Source organism: Panonychus citri, unplaced genomic scaffold (genome assembly GCF_014898815.1).
Source record: "Panonychus citri isolate SS breed McGregor unplaced genomic scaffold, ASM1489881v1 Contig00040, whole genome shotgun sequence".
NCBI lineage: Eukaryota > Metazoa > Arthropoda > Arachnida > Trombidiformes > Tetranychidae > Panonychus > Panonychus citri.
In genome coordinates, this window is record NW_026515445.1 from 538,692 (window position 1) to 558,417 (window position 19,726).

Consider the following 19,726-nt stretch of genomic DNA (forward strand, 5'->3'; position numbering starts at 1 on the left):
TTGTTCTGTTATTAATTCTCCTATTTTGATAATAAATGTATTTCATTGAGTATTTAAGTGAAAACAGTTTAATTATCGTATTGTTTCAATTTCGATTACAACTATAATTAACATGAGAGATTTTTTTTTGCTTTTAAAAAAGTTGGTAAATAACAATAACATTAAAACCAATGTCTACAATTATCAAGTCATAAACAAAATTGGTTGCAAATTACATTGAAAAAAAAACATTAATCAACAAATTGGTTATGGTAGAAAGTTTTCTTCTTTACCATTATGATTAACAATTAACACTTTTCTAAATTATTTGTTTTAACTTTTCGTTAACCAATTGAACTATTGGTTGCAGCATTAACTTGATTATTACTGTTGGTTGTTGATGAATTGTTATCATCACTTTTTTTGTTCTTATTGTTATTGTTATTATTATTTTGATGATGATGATTATGATGATTGTGATTATTGGAGGAGTTTGATGAAAATCCAGAGCTCCAGTCATGATTACCAATTGCAGCTCGATAATGTTTGGTTGAGGTTTTATTAAATATCGGTAATAATTCATTGGCCTCACTGGACAAAACCTTGAGGTAAGTTATTGCGTCGGTACCATAGCCTTCAAATGAATTGACCAGCAGATCACCATGAAGATAACGGGCATAGAGTCGAGAAAGCGGAAGTCCATAACCGAATCCCGCTAAAGGAGCAGAGCCAAACCCAGAGACCGATGGACGAGGGGCAGTTGAGTACATGTAATTAAATAGACAATCGCTCAACGATCTTGGTATACCACCGCCACGATCACTCATCTAATTACAAAGAAAAGGTGACAAATTTTAACGATTAAACGGCGATGACGATGTAAGACGCAAAGAAAATAATTCGATAAATGGAAAAGTTAATTTACTTTTATGGATAAATCTTCTTTTCCTTTACAAAGCATCACATGAATCGGTGGAAGCGAATCAGCGTCCGGAGTATTTTCCACCACCGCTCTCATGGCGTTTTTAAATAGTTCGAATAATATTGTGTAAAGATGTGAAGGTACATATACAATGGATATCGGCGAATCGGGTCCAGCGGCTGAAGGAAGAGAAAAAGTTTAATTAATGTTGTTTTGGATGATTAGTTAGACTGATCAATGATTCTTACTGTTCACTTGTTCAACAATGAGACCCGGTGAATTTAGATAATATTGATCACAAAGAAACTTGGCATTTTCGTAGGCATCAAGAACCACCGAGTGGACATCACAGTTTGGGTCGACACAACCGATGTGTCGAGGGTGACCTGGTTTATCGGCACCGAACAGAGTTGTGTGTTGATTGATTAACATTCGAATTGAAATTCGACACATATAGAATCGATGGAGAAAATATTGGATACAACTTTCGGTACTTTGGTCAACCGAATGTGTTTCTTTCATCTCCAAAACCCCTTGGGCCATTGTTTGGACAACCGTATTGTGACGATTTCGAATTCGAATTAAAGTCTCACAGAAATTTTCTAATACTTTAATATCGCTCTCAGAGGTTGATTCAAAGTCTAGAATTTCACTGAAACTCCGCTCGTACCAACTTCGAACCAAAGTGACCGAAGGCATTCGAAGTAAATTATCAGGTAACAAGTTAATTTCTTGCATAATATTAGCCAATCGAACGGGCAATTCCTTCCGGAGGAAGACGAATGAACGTTTCTCACATTTTCGTCGACCTAAAGATGAGAGAAAAAAAAAGTTAATTAGAAAAATTGATTAGATTAAGTTTCTAATGGAATCAAGAAATAACAATAATAATATCTTGATGATTTAATTTACCTACAATTAGCCACAAGTCACAAGTGATTACATAATTAAAATTGAAAACAAAGTTATTCAAGTTAAACAATCAGTAAATTGCTGATCAACCTAAACAGGATCGATAATTGAACAATTAACTTTATTGAAAACACTCAAAGTGGAAAAGATTTACACCAATTATCATGAGAGTTAATTATCTTGAAGAATAAATTAAAATATGAATCAAATTAACGGTACATTTGTTATTGATTATCAAAAAGATGACGATAATTACCAATCAATTAATAACCAATGGTGATGAGGTTAACTCGATGTACTCAAAATTTGATCACGTTTAAGTTGAATCTCAATAAGCTAATTTTAATTATATTCTTGAAATAGACAAGAGTGAATATGAGAAAATGGATTAATTAACTCTATCAGATGATGATGAGGATGATGAGAAAAACAAAGTGACGTAGATGAAGGAAAGTACCAGAGAGAGTAAATTAGACAGAGAGGTTAACGTATGAAGAGAGATGATGACGATGATTAGTAACATGAATCTCTCATGATATGAATTATTTGAGTTGCAACAATTTACTTGACACTTTGATAATTGTGTTCTAACAATGTTGTTGATAATATTAAGAAAATGATCAATCAATTGGTTGATTGTTACTTTACCTAATCACAATTAAAACAAATCGACTTCCTTTCTCGTGAAGAAACAAAATTTATAGATTACAAATTGAGCTTCCCTAACAAGAAGTAATTTATTGATTGTCCTTGATGTTGATCAATGTTGATGATGTTTGTATCAATAGGAGATAAAATTACAATTAGGGTGAATCCCAATGATTACCCGATCATCATTCATGGTAAATTTTAGATATTAAACTTCAATTATTATAATTCTGTTAATCATACAAAAGGTTATTCGAGGTTTTTTCAAGGAAATTGATTGTTTTTATCAATACACTTCTCGAGCCAAGTCTGGTTGTTTACTGTTGGCAAATAATTAATTGTGGGATTGGTGGGTTATTAATTATTGTGAACTTCAGACCCTAGATATTAATTGTAACAGCAATTAGATTGTCATCTGGAAAGATTCATATCATGATTGTTGTTGCTTGAACTTTGATTAAAGTTCAGGGAAACAAAATGATCCAAATGTTGTTTTCTGAACAAAATAACAAAAACAACAACATTACGATTGATTATCTTTCCATTTAAATGGTCCATTTCAGGTAAACAATCAATTGATTATAGAAGCAAATAGATCTATTTACTAATTAATTGAAATCATAATAACGATAATTAGGTTTCACAATCAAATTAATAACAACTATGGTTATTGTTGATATTTCTTTATCCAACCTTGACAATGTTTATATTGTAACTGTTATTGGTTAAAGAATAGGAAGCAAAACAAATTAACTGTTTACAGTTAATTGTAATTTCTGGTAATAGCAGACGGAAGGATTTAGCAACAATCAGTGAGCACTAACAGTTAATTCAAGGCGATCAATTAATAACAAGGAATAATTAACAACGACATTGAGAGTCTCCATTGGAGTTACATGTAAAGTGTGTTTCCAATTTCCTAACTGATTGTGGATCAATTTTGTCACCAATTTAACGAAAACAAACACTTGACAAGTTGGTAAAAAGTAGAGGCCTGAAAGAAGATGATAATGGTGTTGATGATGATGAGGAACAAGATAGATGATAAATAAGGAGGGAAACATTGACCTGGCAAAAGTACAACATCTATTAATTGAACTGGTTTTTTTCCATCTTCAATCTGATGTTTGGTTAATCTTTTCATTATTATTGTGGTTATTTCTTATTAATTATTGGAGATAAATTTACTTACCAAAATCAAGAAGCTGTTTAATCGATAGAGGTGATGGATTGAATTTAGAATAATAATCAAGACCTTTGACAATATCTTTAAATAGAGCCAAAGAGATCCTCATATTTGGCTATTGATGATTAACGGTTAATGGAAAGAGTAAGAGAGAGAGAGAGAGAGACAAAGAAAGAGAAAGAGAAAGAGAAAGAGGTACAAGTGGGAATATAGAAAGAAACGGTTAACCAGAAAATGGAAAAAGAAAACAAAGTCAACCAATATTGGGAATAGAATTAAAATGATTTAAAATGATTTAACAGTAATTAAGGGTAGTTAACTAATCATTGTGTTGGTGAAAAAGAGAATAGAAGAAATTGAAAAGAGAAGAAAAAAGAAACAATATAAAGAGAAGAGAAAATGTAAACACAAATTGTCTGGTATCTTTTTCCTGGTTAAAGATGAAAATTTGTTGTCACTGATGGAAGAATATTGATTCAAATTAATTATTCTTTTGTTAATTACTCGTTTGCTGATTAGATTAAAGTTGATTAGTTGATTATCTTTCACGGATATTAAATTGACAAAGATTATTTTGTTAACCGGTTGAAGAAAAGAGGAAAATAAAAGCCAAACCAAGAGAAACACCAACACTCAGACTCCAATTGGAAATCAAGTGAATCAACTGAGAGAAAACATCGATTCCGGTATACAGGGTGTTCTAAGCCCAGCCCATTTCGAATGCAAGTTAATTGTTGTTGATTAGAATCGAATTTTAAATTTCAATTCAATTCAATTTCTTTTCTTTAAATTATATTCTATTTCAAATTGATCATTGGATTCATTGAGACTTTCGTTGTGATGGTTAATTAGTTGTAATTGTAACTGTTGTTGGTTTTTTTTTCTTCCAACGAATTTGATTCAATGTTTTCATTTTTGGTTTTCCATTGTGGTTTTCAACATCAATGACATTGAACTTTACGATTAAATTGCTAACTTGTAATTAAATTGTCTGTTAACGTGAATCTGCAATTTATCAATTATTTAACTTCTATGAGATGTAATCAACTTTTTTTTTGGATATTGTTTGGTAATCGCATCATTTGGCTAATCATAATTGTGGATGATTAGGTTACTGATTATTAATTTTATATAAGATTGTTGTTCATCTTTGTTAAGATTTTCAATAAGATTAACAATTTAATCTTATGTTTGATTAACTTTTTTTTCGTGACGATTAAGTAATCGAGAAGCTTAGTACACAATTTCGTCGTGGATTCGCAATTAGATCAGTCAACATTGTCAGATTATCTTCCATCAGATTTTCATGATATACTTGATATTTTTAAATTGTGCGTAAGTTTAAATGATTTAACTGTAATTGCTAATTGTTTACAATCATAATCATGTTTAAATTTAATTTCATTTACGTCAACGAATGTGAAAACCGCGACATCTATCAGAGGAAAAACTAACTAATTTTAAATTGTTTTCGAGTCAATCTAATTGTTGATAATTAAAAATAATCTTCATTTTTATTGTTAATTATTTCAATTCTTAATAACTGATTAGTTAACCAATCATTTGATTAGTTTTCTAATAATTTTTCATTTGGAAATGGAAACTCACTCGTTTTCTAAGCTTTAATTAGATCGCATTTTGATTGTTAATTATGTTGATTTTTCCCTAGTAACAGGCAACAATTAACAGCAATTTGATTAATTAATGTTTCTTTCAGGATAATTCTATCACTTTTGATCATTTGGTTAACTACAATCTAATCAAATTGTTTGGTTTTTGTTGTTTCCAATTGATTATAATAGTTAACAAAACTAAATGAGATCCGTTTCTGGCTATTAGTTAATTGTTATCATGATTATGATCACGATTACAATTAACGTCACCAAAACTGGTCACTATCAATTGATTGTTGATCTACAATTTTGTTTGCGATTGTAAACAATTTAAATTATCACTTTTTCCAAACAATCGAAATGTTGACAGTTGAATTAACAATTTGATTTGATAATTGTAACTCCAAGGCTTTGATTAGATTTAAATTAATCTCTTAGTTATTTTTTTCTGATTGAGGTTAATTAGTTCAATTCATTGATCTAATTTTAATTGTGTCGATAATTAGAAAAAAAAACAAAATTGTTTCCCGTTGATTTGTACGTTTTTACAGATTAATTTGAGATAATGACAATTTGATTTTTGATTGTGATGATTATAATACAAAGATACACTTGTTTAATCAGCGTGTTTTTTGTTTCGATTACAATTTAATTGTTTTGAGCTGTTTTGATTGATTTAGTTGTATTTTATATTCGTATTGATTGGTATTAATCATGATCTGTGACTTTGTTATGATCGATTAAATAATTACAATGATTTTTGATGGATAATGAGAGACAGAGAGCAAGAGGCAAACAATTAGATTTAAATTGTCGCAAGTATGAGATGTGGATAAATATTGATGACCCAACGATGATGATGGTGATGAGGATGATAATTAGTAATTTCTAATTGTTTTTGGTGGATGATGAATACCACAAACTGGACAATACTCATGGTTACTGGGGGCTAATCTTTTGTATCTCCAAATACAATCGATGTGAAAATTATGTCCACAAATGTAATGTTGTTTGACCGATTTAAGTGATAATCCACAAAGATCACATTCTGATCCACCTTTATATCAATTTCACTTGAGGAAATAGATGAAGACTCAGAGGAACAGGAACTAAGGGACAGTTTCCGTTCCTGACTTCGTTTCCTTGATCGACTGATAGCAGCGTAAACTGGCATCTGATTGACAGTAAAAAGAAATCACTGATTTAAACACAAAGAAGAAAGAGTTTTAAAGGCGATGACGATGATGATTGAAAAGAGAATAGAAAAAAAGTGAAAATCAAAATGGAGTCGAATGACTAATGGGCCAAGACAATTTTTTCTTCTTTCAAAAATTTGATGTTATTTTGGTTTCCTTTTGATGTAAATTGTTGATGATAATTAGATTGTAACAATTAAATAACAATGATGACAATTAAATGTTACCTTTTAGTCAATTTAAACGTTCTTATTAACAATAAATCACTTGAACAATTAAGACACTTATAGTCACAAAATGTGTTGACCACTTTACAGATTAGCAACAAAAGATGATCCATTTGGGATTAGGCATTTGATGTTGATCTTTAATGGTTGTCATTGATTATCACAATTAAAACGAATCCAAATTAACTCAACACCTTCAAAGAACAACAATCAAAGAGTAATTAATTCTTAAAGATGAAGACAATTAATCAAAAAATCAAATCAATTAGCAAACTCAAAGTCTCCAAGGAAAATGTGACATTCACTTGATTCGTTGAAGAGAAAATGATTTTTATATTTTTCTCTCACTCACTTGATCGTCTCTCTTTTTCTTGTTCTCTGTCTATTTCTCTGTCTATTTTCGTTGATTTCTCTTCTACTAATCAATTGATTATTACGATTAAATTAATTGTTGATAAACTACTAATCAATTTCTCTCTATGTTAAAGCTAAATGGTAAACAAAGTAATTCTAATTACTATTGATACCGTTTCTGGTAAACACAATTAAAATAATTTCCTTCTTGTTAATCTAATCAAAAGTTAATCATTTTCTCATTAATTATTAATCATAATCATCATAAATGTGTAATTAATTGATTGATTTGTCAAATTTAATTGCAAATGTATCGACATTATAATTAACTTTCTTTATAATGAGTAAATATAGTTACATTATAATTAGAATCTGTTGAAGGTTTTTCCGTAACAATTAAGTTTAATTGTGATCCTTGTTATCATATTTGACTAATTGTTGATCAGACAAATTTAATTTCTAATGATAAGTAATTTTCCCAGACTAATTGTTAACAATTAGATTTGCATCTCATCACGTAGGTATGTTTACAATTAATTTGATTTCTTTTTCTAATTGTAAACAATTTACTTTGATTAGATTTGTTTTTCACTTTTCGCATTAAGGTTAATTGTTACAACGATTGATAAATTGTTGCTGATTGATGTCATCGATTTTAATTGAATCTATTCTAAGAACTAACAATTAACAAAGTTACAATTCCATTGACTATTAGATGACAAATCAAAGATGATCCAGTAATTAACTGACTAAAAATTAATCATCAAATTGTTGCTAATTATTACTTCAAATTGTGTTAATTGTTGATAATTTAGAAACCCAACCTTCAATTTTTTTCTGCTAATCAAATTAATCTCATAGGTGACAAATTGTTAATCACTCATAATCGTTGATTTAATTGTAATCATTACCAAGTGTGAAAAAAAAGTTAATCATGATTAGTAATTGACGCATCAAGCTGAATAACCTTAACGATATTAATTGATTAATTAACTAATTGATTGTTTATTGTTTATAATGATTAACTGTTTAAATGAGACAAACAAGATTTAATATTAAATCAAATCAATTAAAGTTACTAATTGTTGATAGTAAACAACAAGGAGACTTTTAATTGTCAACAACTTGGACAATTATTGATTGTTAATTAGGTTGATTCAAGTTCGTCAATTAATTGTCACTTAATCGATACTAATTTTGTATTCTTTATATTAGTTACAATTAACTTTTTCCTTTCCAAATTCGTTCTCAATTAAACTAATCACTTTTTCTGGTTAAACTTGATCTTTGCTTTCAGGTAAATTGAGTATCTTTTTTTGGACTCATCGTTTTAGTGGTCAGTTGATTTCTCATCATGTCCTAAAAAAATTAACCATCACGTCAGCAAATTTTATCAAATTTAATTGTGAATCTTTTTCAATGATTAACTAATCTAGCGAAAGAAAATTAAGTAATAACAATCAGTAAATTGTCTGTTTTATCTGTGAATCAATTTTTCGTATCAAACATGATCAATATCAAAGTGAGTCGATTGTTTAACATTAAATTGTGACAATAATTAATTTGGTTTTTTATCTTAAATTTTATTATCAATAGATTTATGGATTAATTGTGTTAATCGTCACAATCCAATGTTTGTTCATCAATTCAATCGATTCTGCTGCTTTGTTACCTTTCCATGGACATTTGCCTGTCGAAAGACCGATTCAGGGAGAACCGATTAGTCTATGTGATGGCGATGTTGTCGGTGGAAAAATTTGTGTCTACAAGTGTAAATTGTGCGATATGCCGAGAATGTTTGTCATGAAATACGCGAGTTACATCGGTTAATTAAAGTTATGAGTTTAATTTCATCTTAATTATTTTCTTGGTTTGCGAGAAATTTGAAACGCGAAACCAATGAAAGAGTTTAAAATCCATTGAATTTCATCAACCAACACACGAAGTGGTGGTGATAGACTAGAGAATCGGTTGGTAGCGAAGGTTAAATGTCACAATTTGCTTTTTCACGTCTTCTTGATTTAGATTAGTTTTCTAGAGAGAATTAAAGTGAATTAATTGATCTCAAAGGAGAAATTTTGAGTCAAGTGTAGAATTGATTTGAAATTTCTCAGATTAAAGAAACACTTCAGCACGTGAATATTATACTCTCGTCCTTTCGGTCTGAGAAAAATCAAACTTATTCAAATTCCAAGTTGAAATTGTCACTATTGATCAGCTGATAGGTTTAATCTAATTCTGTGCTAAATACTTGTCTCTATTGTTTGGGATCGCGAGTTTTGGGTAATCTTTTTTGCAAGTACAAGTTCCGATCATCATCCAAGGCCAAATAATCACTTGAACCCATGTTGAATTCATCATCACCACAATGAGAAGCCATGAGTCCAGAGGCTAAAGGTGAATGACAATCAGAGTAAGATGAAGATGAAGGTGAAGAGGAAGAGGTCAATGAGGATGAAGATGAAGCGGCCAATGGGTCATCATATGGATAACCAGTCAAATCGAGACGAGATAAACTCGGTTCCTTATCCAGGTAATCATCAAAAAAAGGTTCATTGTCCAGCGTTTGAAGGAAAATCTCATCCCAGGTAATGTCCAAGTTACTGGTCGATCCACCTTGATGATTAACTGAATGAATTACACTCGTTTGATTGCTCGCAATTGGATTGTCACCAGCAGAGTTAATCACGTTAATCATACCGAAACTATTGAGACCATAATCAATACCATCGCCAGTAGAGTTGGTTAATTGTTTCTGAATCATATCCATAATCATATTGGATTGTAAGTCTATTCAATTGATCAGGCTCACGATTAATTAATTAGACCAATTAGTTAGTTGGTTTATCTGTACTTTATCTTGATTACTTTTTCCGTGAACGTCGTTGACGTAATTAATTTTGTAATCGTTGTTCATTAATTGAAAATTTAAATATTGATTTAAATGATTGATTGTTGTTATTGGAGAAACAATTAAGCAGTTTGATCAAACAAAAAGGGTTCAATAATAATACAAATTAAATTGCAACTATTTGATTGGATTGGTGTCTATTAGCAATACCATCAACAGTAGTATTAGTTAACTATATTTTTGAGAGATAGTTCAAAAATTAAATATACTTTTACTGAGAGAAACATTAAAAGACAGAGGAAAGGATTGGAAGAGAGAGAGAGAATTACTGTTGTTTCTCAGCGAGCTTTCGTTTCAAGCTTTCGGGCATAGCTGGAGGTGGAGGTCGAGGAATAGCGAGAACCACCTTAACAGCGTCATAGATGAACCATTGAAGAGCGGTCAAGGTACCGATCATGATAATCCTGGGGGTCAAACCTTTCCATAGTCCTAGAGAAATATAATCAAGACAAAATAATTAGTCTAAATGTGTTCACAATGTGAAAAGAAGAGGATACAAATAAATGTCTCAGCTTAGGGTTCAACGTGAACCTTTAATCTATCACGATTGACTCACCCAACAACCCATGAAATTAGGGGGTCGAAGGCTTAAAAACGTGAGAAAAAGTTATGTCATAAACTTACCAGACATTCCTAATTTTTTAGCAGCTTGAATAGCAGTGCTACCCTTTTCTTGATTCAATTTAGATACAACAGTATCAGCAGGATGAGATACAATTGCACAGAAAACACCAGCTGAAAAAAAAGAAGGTCAAATCAAGGTCAATATCAACTCAGTGTTTCTCTAATCATAATACTTACCAATATAACCAGCAGCAAATGTCACAATCAATTGCTCTCCCTTAGTACATTGGTCTCGGGGTTTGGGTACAAGATTAGCGTAAATGGCTTCAACAGTTCGCTCGAAACAAGCAAATTTCATCATAGTGTAAGGAATCTGTCTCATCCAAAGTGGAGATAGACCCTTGTAAAAACCTCCAATACCTTCTTGTTTTAAAATCATTGGAGCAACAACTCTAAGTTGACTTGGACAGCCAGGTAAAGTTTGAATACGAACTTTAGCAGCTTCCATGGGACAAAGAGCAATATCGGCAAAGAACTCAGCTGAAGCACTAGCAGCTAAATAAAGAGACGTTCTCCAAGTGTATGAAAGCTCTTCTCCTAAAGCATTGCTATAAACATTCTTGAAAAGTTCGTAGAAACCAAATTTACCAAGACCTTGCATAGAATAACCAATAGCAGTTGGTGCCCAACCTCTGGTCAAACCACGAAGTCCTTCCTCTTTAACTGAAATTTTGAACCCATTTACAATAGACTTGTATTTATCTGGGTTAGTTTGAATTCTACATTTGACCAGATCAAGAGGTACAACAGCAGTGTGAGTTAAACCACAACTGATAACACCCCCAATACCACAGAGGGCATAGAATTTGGCAGAACCATATTCACAGCTATAAGTTTGACTATCCTTACCTGAAAAGAATAAAAAGAAACAGAAAGAAAAACAAATGAAACAAGAAAAAAAATCATAATTAAGCTCATCATCATCATCATCAACATCATAATCAAGAGAAAGGACAACATAAGGACAAAAAGGAAAAAAAGAATTAAACTCAATCACAGTTGAAAGATAAAAAAGAGAAAAGAAAAACCTAAAAGGAAATCAATCAATATAATCAATTTAAAACACTAAAACAATCAAAGTTCCTTCAAATACTTACTCATGATGATTGGAGCACAATTTAACACTAAATCTGTGAAGAAATTAAATTAAGAACTAACAATTAAGAGCAAATTGTCACAATTAAAAGAGCTCAAGTTAACCTCTTCAACCTTAATTTCTAAACCGGAACCAAGGACGCATGTGTCTTCCGTTTGATGGATCGATTATCGTTCGATGGGACAATCGATATATCGAAAGAGAAAAAAAATCTCAAAACTTTAATTCAGTTTCTAAATTGAAGACAATCAAGAAAATCTGCAGAACAAAAAATCAAGGTAACAAAGTAAAATTTTCTATTAAATTGTGATGATCAGTTTTCGATGATTTAGAAATGTCAATTTTTCTCTTTTCTTTGTTTTTTTTACTTTCATCGAGAGTTAAAAGTTTTTACGAACTTTGTTTCTTTGTTGCTGTTCGTTGATCGAAATGGTCAAATTTATTGGAACAATTTAATCGCCTAATTGTTGGATCATTTTAATTGGAATTCTTTTTGATAGCCGACTGTAGAGGGAGCGTGAGAATTAAAAGTAAGCCGACTTATCGAATTCCAGTTAAACTGGACTATCAGTCATGATACTGGTCTGACCAGTTACCTTTCCAGGAACCGACCAACTGAAATTTCATTATTGATCCTGTTTTTTTTTCTGTGTATTTTGTGTACGTGTTTTGGGATAGGCTAAATTGTAATGTAAATGTAATCAATTCATTATTTATGTGTCTTTAATGTTTCATCCATTGGATTAAAAGGTTAACAACAATTGAGAACCTATGATGGTTCAACCATCTTCATCTTCACCCACCAGTGAATTTAATACAATGAGAATCTTATCCATTCCTTGTTTACTATTGTTCTCAATTTTAATCAACTTTTTACCTTTAATTCAAGGTAAGTGTCATGTTAATTGTTCCCTGTGTTGAGAAATTTTGATTAGTAAAACAGGAACATTCAATTCTATCCTTAATTGTTCCGAGAAGTTTATGATTCCAACGAGAGATAATCTTACATTTGTAATAACGATTATTTTCAGTTCTAAATTGAGTTTGATTGTATTAGAAAATCTGATCAATTAATAGAATCAAATTGAGAAGGAAAAAAAATCAAGATGATCATCTGGGTTTGTAGGGTTGATGAGAAAAAAAAATCAATTCCAATATAAAAAATTAACTCTAATTGTGAAGCTTGATTACAATTCAGTGAAACATAATTGTTGGACTATCAATTCATCATGAAACCTTAATTTTTTTTACTCTTCTCAATCAGATGAATCTTTTTTTTTCCTTCTTGATACTGAATTAAGTTAATTGATGCTGAAAAATACTTGATAACAAAAGTTGACTATCACTGATCAACCATAATCGTGATCATGATTATAACAATTGAAGCTGATAAAGGTTACCTAAATACTTCAATCAACAATCAAAGGTGATAAATTGTCAATGAACAGAAAGATGAATCAAGATTTAGAAGGACAAGAAAAAAAAAGTAAACAACTGATCAATTGTTACAATTTAAAGTTAATATTTTGGGTCATGAACAGTTAAATTAAACCAAAATTAACCAATAAACTAAATAAAGATTAACCATCAAATCACCTAATAGGATTTGATAAGAAAATTATAACAACTTAATTAACCTGTTTGAACATTGAAAAAGGATTAGCAATTAACATGAATAGTTAATTATTCAGAGTAGTAATTTGTATTCCAACCTTAATTATGATCTATTTATGGTCAACTTTAAATTGAACAGCGTGTTAATTGTGATTGTCTTGGAAGAAAAAAACAAAAGGCAATTAAATGTGTGTGAGAATTAATTAGTTGAAGTGAATTTAAAGTTTGAAGTTGATTAATTAGTTGGAAGTTTTTTTTTGTGTTTTGGTTAAAGTAATCAACGAATTGATTAATTGTTTTGATTGGTCTCTTTTTTCATTAGCCGTCGATGGACAGAGAGCCGTTTTTTTACCCGGTGGGGACATGTTGGGCTTCACTTTACCCGAAAGTACAAAAGTTGGTTCGGTTGTTTACCAGTTAAAGGCCAATAATCCAGGTCGAGGTCGTTTATCGTATTACATTTCAGGAGACTCGTTTAGTGTGGCCAAAGATTCAGGTGTGGTCACTCTCATTCGTCCACTTGACCGTGAAACCGAATCAACTCTTGACGTAATCATAACAATCGTCGACGATTCATCGACTGGAAGTACTTTGTCCATTAAACGGGAGATTAAGGTGATCGATGATAATGATAATCCGCCCGTTTGGGTTGGGGCTCCGTATAAATTTTCCGTCAGTGAATCAACCAGATTGTTCACAACGGTAATTGAAGGAATTCGTGTCTCCGATTCTGATTCAGGGCGGAATTCACAGATTGAAGTTTCCTGTGACTCTCAATCTACTCCGGAAGCTTGTTCCATGTTTACTGTTCATAGTTCACCAATTAATCAAGATGGTGGACTTTATGGTGTCTCAATTAGTTTGAAAGGAAATTCACTTAATTATGAACTTACACCCGTTCATAATTTGGGTCTTCTTGCAATTGATACTGGAGGTTTACGAGCATCGACAAATGTGACCATCAATGTGATCGATGTTCAAGATGAACCACCAAAGTTTCTTAATGGACCTTATTCGATTACGGTCAATGAATCGACACCGACTGGAAGTTCAGTTTTAACGATAATTGTTCGTGATGGAGATAATTCACCTTCGATTCGTCGTGATATTCAATTAGAAATTGTGGATGACAAGAAAAAGTACTTTACTCTTTCTCGAATCGATTCCGATTCCTGGTCATTGGAAACTGGAAATACTCTCATGGATCGAGAAGATCCTGAGATTTTGCTCGCCGGTGGAATTTATAGTTGTACACTTCGAGCGACCGAATTAGTTCCTATTCCAGGTTCGACAGGAACAAATTTCGGTGCTTCATCATCGACAAGTGTTACCGTCGTTATTCAGGATATCAACGATCAAGAACCTCGATTCAATCTCGACCATGTAAATCTTGAAGTTCCTGAAGATATAACCAATGGATCAGCTGTTCCGTCTTTGAATTTGATTGTTTCCGATCCCGATGCAGGTCACAATGCTAAGTTTGCTCTTTCCATTGAAGATCTAGACCAAAATAATCCAGCATCTCGAGTCTTTTCCGTCTCACCCAGTCTAGCAATGGGACGAACACCAATCATTCTGAAAGTGATTAATTCTGATTGGTTGGACTACGAAGATGCAACTCGAAGAAACTTCGTCTTTAACATTATCGCTACTCAAGATCACATTCGATCGGTCGTTTTCATCAATTTAACTCTAATAGATTCTAATGATAATCAACCGATTTTCGATCAACCAGAATATTTTGCTCGAGTTTTGGAGAACGAAAAACCTGGTAAAACCTTCTACTCAGTGCTCGCTCTAGATTCTGATTCGGGTTCTTTCGGTCGCTTGACTTATACTCTCAAAGGTTTCGGTTCAGATAAATTCACCATCAATTCTGTGACCGGTGAAATTTCAGTCGCTGACTGTTCGTTGGATGCAATTCAAACATCACCTTCGATTGGCTCCGAAAAAGAAGTTGAATGTTTAGATTATGAAGTTCAACCTTCGTACTCACTTCGAGTCGAAGCGACTGACGGAGGAGGTAAAAGGTCAACTGCTAATCTTCACATCGAAATCGTTGATATCAATGATAATGTACCGAAGTTTCAACGTGCTCTTTATGTTCGCGAATTGAACGAAAAGGACACGACGATTTATCCTCCTTTGATTCTTCGAGCCACCGATATCGATGGTCAAACCCAAGGTGGAACTAACGGAATTCGTTACCATGTTAAATGGACCAATTTAACGGGATTGGCTATTGATCCAATTTCCGGTGATGTTAAATTGACCCAATCAATTCATGCCAATTTTACCCGCAACCGGGAAACTGGATTGCGTAAGAAGCTCAACTATGAGGCCATAATTGAGGCCGTTGATGGAGGTCAACCTCCTCTCTCAGCTGAGGCTGTTATTCAAATTTATGTCCGGTCAGCTCGAGACGGTGAGCCAATGTTTATAAATGAACCTTATAATGCAACGGTCAAGGAAAATGCTGCCCCTGGAACTGTTATTATCACTGTTAAGGCCACAGATCCCGATGGACCTGATGCCAAACTACGTTACTCACTAATCGCTGGGGCTAAAGATAATTTCATTATCGATCCAACAACGGGTGAAGTTAAAGTTAGCTCATCAGCTAATCTTGATCGCGATCTATACGGGGGAGAGTATACTTTGACTGTTGCCGTTACCGATTCAGGTCACCCAATACCCTTAACATCAACAGCCCCATTAACGGTTATTGTTGAAGATGTTAACAATAAGCCTCCTAAATTTGGCAAAGATGGTTACGTAATCTATTTGTCCGATTCACAATTTGTCCCCGGTTATGAGATCATGACCATAAGAGCTGCCGACACCGATTCCAATGCCAAAATCCGTTATGATCTTGATCTTGAGTCAATTAAAGTTCGAGATAAAACTGGAGCATTGGTTGGACGATCAGAATATTTCAATAATCTTCTCAAAATTGATCCCGCGTCAGGAGTCATTAGTGTTAATGGTACAGTTGATTCTGAACGCGCTTCCATCATTGTAGTGCCAATAGTTGCTCGTGATATTAACGGACAAGCCGATGATGGATCTTCATTTGATCAAAAAGCTTCCGCCGATCTAACTATTTATATTCAATCTCATGGTGAACGTAATCCGGTCTTCATCGCACCCTGGACACCATCAGAGCCGACCTATGAAATAAACCTTCCAGAAGAAACTCTAATTGGATCAACCGTTTTCGTCTTATCGGCCAAAAATCCGTTAACTGGTAAACCGATCACGAACTTCAAGAAGATCGATTCAACAGACCCAGAGGGTTATTTTTCCGTTAATAAATTAACTGGAGTGATAACAATCAATCGTCGTATTGACTATGAATCACTAATTGTTAAACAGATCAAATTTTCCGTCGAAGCCGTTGGTCAGCCAGCAAAAGGTTCAGAGGAATATCTTGGCGGAGAAAAGTTCACCTCAGTGGCAAACATTTTAGTCTCTGTTGTTGATGTGAACGATAACTCACCCGTTTTTCTGCAGGACAATTATCGAGCATCCGTTCTGGAAACAGCGAAATGGCCTCAAATTGTTCTAACAGTTTCTGCTACTGATCGTGACTCTGGACCTTTTGGTTCAATTGGCTATCACCTATCAGGAGATGGTTCTGATATGTTCGAGATTAATAATCGAAGTGGAATTCTCAGAATTCGACAAGGAGCCAACCTTGACCGGGAAAGAAAATCGATTTACAATTTACAAGCAACAGCAATTGACAATTTCCGTGAGGAAATTGACAAAAATAGCGACGATTCAATTGTCTCAATGAAATCGCAAGGTAATGGATTTCGAGGTGGCAACAGGAAAACTACAGTTTCTGTCGTGATTGAATTGATCGACGTTAACGATAACTCACCAAAATTTTCGCGTGATTTGTATGAAATTATTGTCCCTGAAAGCGCTCCCGTTGGTTCTCGTGCTGGATCAGTATCAGCAATCGATCCTGATGAAGGTAGAAACGGACAAGTTTACTATGAGATCGCTTTCCTTGAAAACTTTCCCGATCCACGGGAAGAGCTGTTTACCATTGACCGATCAACCGGTGAACTATTTGTGAATAAATCGCTTTCAGGAAAAGGTCGAATCGATCCTTATATCATTCATATTGTTGCTCGAGACTCAGGTCGTGAATCTTTCTCATCACATACCAAATTCTCAATAATAATCGGTGATATCGCTGCAAACGACGGTGTCCCAAGGTTCGTACGACCCGCTGAAAATGAAATCATCTATCTGACTGAAAACACTAAACCAGGAGCTTTGGTCTACACTGTAACTGCCATTGATGCCGATAATCCTAATAGTCCAAATGGTCGAGTTATGTACAAATTTGCCGAACCCTCGCCTTATTTTGATATTGATTCGACTCGAGGAACGATAACAACATCACGAAATGTTGGTAAAACGGTGACACTTGATCGAGAAAAACAAGAAAATTACACTTTAATTCTGTAAGTACTAATATGACCTTCGTTTTCTTGGTCGTTCACTAGTTGTTTCAATCTAAACCCAAATTATAATTTAGATTTGACATCTTTTCCTAAATTGTCAGTTGTCCAAATGATATTCTTATTCCTCATGCTCAATCATTTAAGTCTTGAAATCGATCGTTGTGATTAATTATTTTATTGTCATTTTCCCTGAAATTAGAGTCGCTTTTGATCTTGGTAATCCACCTCAAGAATCCCAACGAATTATGGTAATCCGATTGAACGATACTGATGATAACTCACCTCATTTTAATCGAGGTGTCGGCGATTCTCCAATGACTTGGGAGATCGACGAAGAGCAACCGATTGGTTCATTAATTGGAACTCTAAAAGCAATCGATGATGATATTGGCTCCAATTCGATTGTCCAATATTACATTAATTACGAGTCAGTTGAAGGAGCGATCGTAATTGAGACTGTTAATAATTCAGGACAAATTAAAATTGGTAAACGTCTTGATCGAGAAGCGATTGAAATGATAACACTTGTAGTTCAAGCTCGACCTTCATTGAAATATCGTAAATTAGGTGGTAATGAAGGACGAAAATTAAAAGCTACAAGTTCCTCTTATAATCCAAATGACTTGAGCCAAGTGGAGATTAAAATAATTCTGAAAGATATTGATGATAATCCACCCAAATTCAGTCAAGACTATTTTCTAACAGGAATTCGTTGGGACACTCCAGTCCATTCTGACTTACTAACATTTAACGCTCTTGATCCCGATCCAACCGATTCAATTAGTAACGGAAATACAATTGAATATTCAATCGGCTCTGCAATTTTCATCAATGGAAACAAAGTGACACCGAACATGTCACACGTATTTGACCTTGGACGGACAAATGGAATCCTTCGTAATGACATGACACTTAAATCGTTCGTCGGAGGTTACTTTTTATTAACAGTAGACGCGATCACAATCCATCCTGACCAAACAAAATCGGCCTCATCTTCAGTTCCAGTTCGCATTTTAATTATTCGAGAAAAAGATTTCGTCAAATTTGTTTTCAACAAAAGTCCAAATACCGTTGAGTCAAATTTGGGCGAACTTAAAAATGACCTGGAAAAAGCATTAGAACCAATGAGTCTCAAATGGTCGTTTAACTTTCAAGAGGCACATTTCCATGAACGGAAAGATGGTTCACTCGATTTTGAGGCTACTTCCGCTTGTTTCCAAATTCTAGATGCTCCAGTTGACCTTCACTCGACACCGGAAGACATTCAAGCCGGAACAATTGTTTCCTACAAAGAAGCTCTTAAATCATTGAAAAATAATTCACTGTCACAATTAAAGAAAATCTATTCCAATTATGGAATCATCTCAATCGAGGAATGTATTAAGCCTCGAAGCCAACCCTTACTTTCCCGACAACAGCTCGGAATCGTTTTAGTTGCCATATTCATCGCCTGTTGTACTTTACTTTTAACCATGATGGCGATTAACATGAAATCTGACCTTAAACGTAAATTGAATACGGTCACTAATTGTGTCGGAATCGCCAGCCAGTCACAATTAGGTTCAATGTTAAATCCCCACCATCATCCCCACCATCCCCACCCTCAAGCGGTTCCAGGTCAACCAATTTATAAGCCAAATCAGTTCACCAATATCCCAAAGTGAGTATTTCGATTGATTTAAATTACTATCAGCTGATTGTTGACAATTAATTTGTTTTTCTCTTCCAATTTAGTCAAGACAGAATTTACGAATGGCAGGAAGCCATGAATCCACAATTAGATGCACTTTCGGCGAGAAGTTTTCCAACATTAAGGTGATAATTGGTCAATCAATTAATTGGGATTCGCTGCAATTAACTTAACTGTTTCATCTTCACCATCGATCATCATTATTAAATTATTATTTATTATTTTCTTTTTCTCAACAAATTAAACTTATTTTTTACCAAAACAAATTGTTCA

At 33.4% G+C, this 19,726-nt stretch overlaps 3 protein-coding genes and 1 long non-coding RNA gene across 5 annotated transcripts; 1 reads left to right on the forward strand and 3 right to left on the reverse strand.

Moving 5' to 3' along the window:
• Window positions 1-52: 52 nt before the first annotated feature.
• On the reverse strand, window positions 53-4,405 carry LOC128397842 (pyruvate dehydrogenase (acetyl-transferring) kinase, mitochondrial-like). 2 transcript variants are annotated; one of them, XM_053358606.1, is made up of 5 exons: window positions 3,654-4,389; window positions 1,814-3,455; window positions 1,150-1,710; window positions 905-1,080; window positions 53-806 (listed from the first exon to the last, which is right to left on the reverse strand). In XM_053358606.1, the coding sequence occupies exons 3-5, from the start codon at window positions 1,637-1,639 to the stop codon at window positions 324-326; spliced, it is 1,149 nt and encodes a 382-aa protein (XP_053214581.1). In that variant the 5' UTR covers window positions 1,640-1,710; window positions 1,814-3,455; window positions 3,654-4,389; the 3' UTR covers window positions 53-323. The 2 variants fall into 2 exon arrangements, with proteins under 2 accessions (XP_053214581.1, XP_053214580.1); XM_053358605.1 differs by lacking the exon at window positions 1,814-3,455 and having other exon boundaries at window positions 3,654-4,405.
• Window positions 4,406-5,832: 1,427 nt separating this feature from the next.
• Window positions 5,833-7,780, reverse strand: LOC128397849 (uncharacterized). Its single transcript, XR_008327014.1, has 2 exons — window positions 6,684-7,780; window positions 5,833-6,434 (listed from the first exon to the last, which is right to left on the reverse strand). It is a non-coding gene; the product is annotated as an uncharacterized LOC128397849 (long non-coding RNA).
• Window positions 7,781-9,972: 2,192 nt separating this feature from the next.
• LOC128397843 (phosphate carrier protein, mitochondrial-like) lies at window positions 9,973-11,825 on the reverse strand. Its single transcript, XM_053358607.1, has 4 exons — window positions 11,670-11,825; window positions 10,750-11,421; window positions 10,573-10,683; window positions 9,973-10,377 (listed from the first exon to the last, which is right to left on the reverse strand). The coding sequence occupies exons 1-4, from the start codon at window positions 11,671-11,673 to the stop codon at window positions 10,214-10,216; spliced, it is 951 nt and encodes a 316-aa protein (XP_053214582.1). The 5' UTR covers window positions 11,674-11,825; the 3' UTR covers window positions 9,973-10,213.
• A 129-nt stretch (window positions 11,826-11,954) lies between these two features.
• Window positions 11,955-19,719, forward strand: LOC128397838 (cadherin-23-like). The gene is made up of 4 exons (XM_053358600.1): window positions 11,955-12,557; window positions 13,605-17,763; window positions 17,963-19,423; window positions 19,498-19,719. The coding sequence occupies exons 1-4, from the start codon at window positions 12,440-12,442 to the stop codon at window positions 19,580-19,582; spliced, it is 5,823 nt and encodes a 1,940-aa protein (XP_053214575.1). The 5' UTR covers window positions 11,955-12,439; the 3' UTR covers window positions 19,583-19,719.
• The last annotated feature ends 7 nt before the right edge of the window (window positions 19,720-19,726 follow it).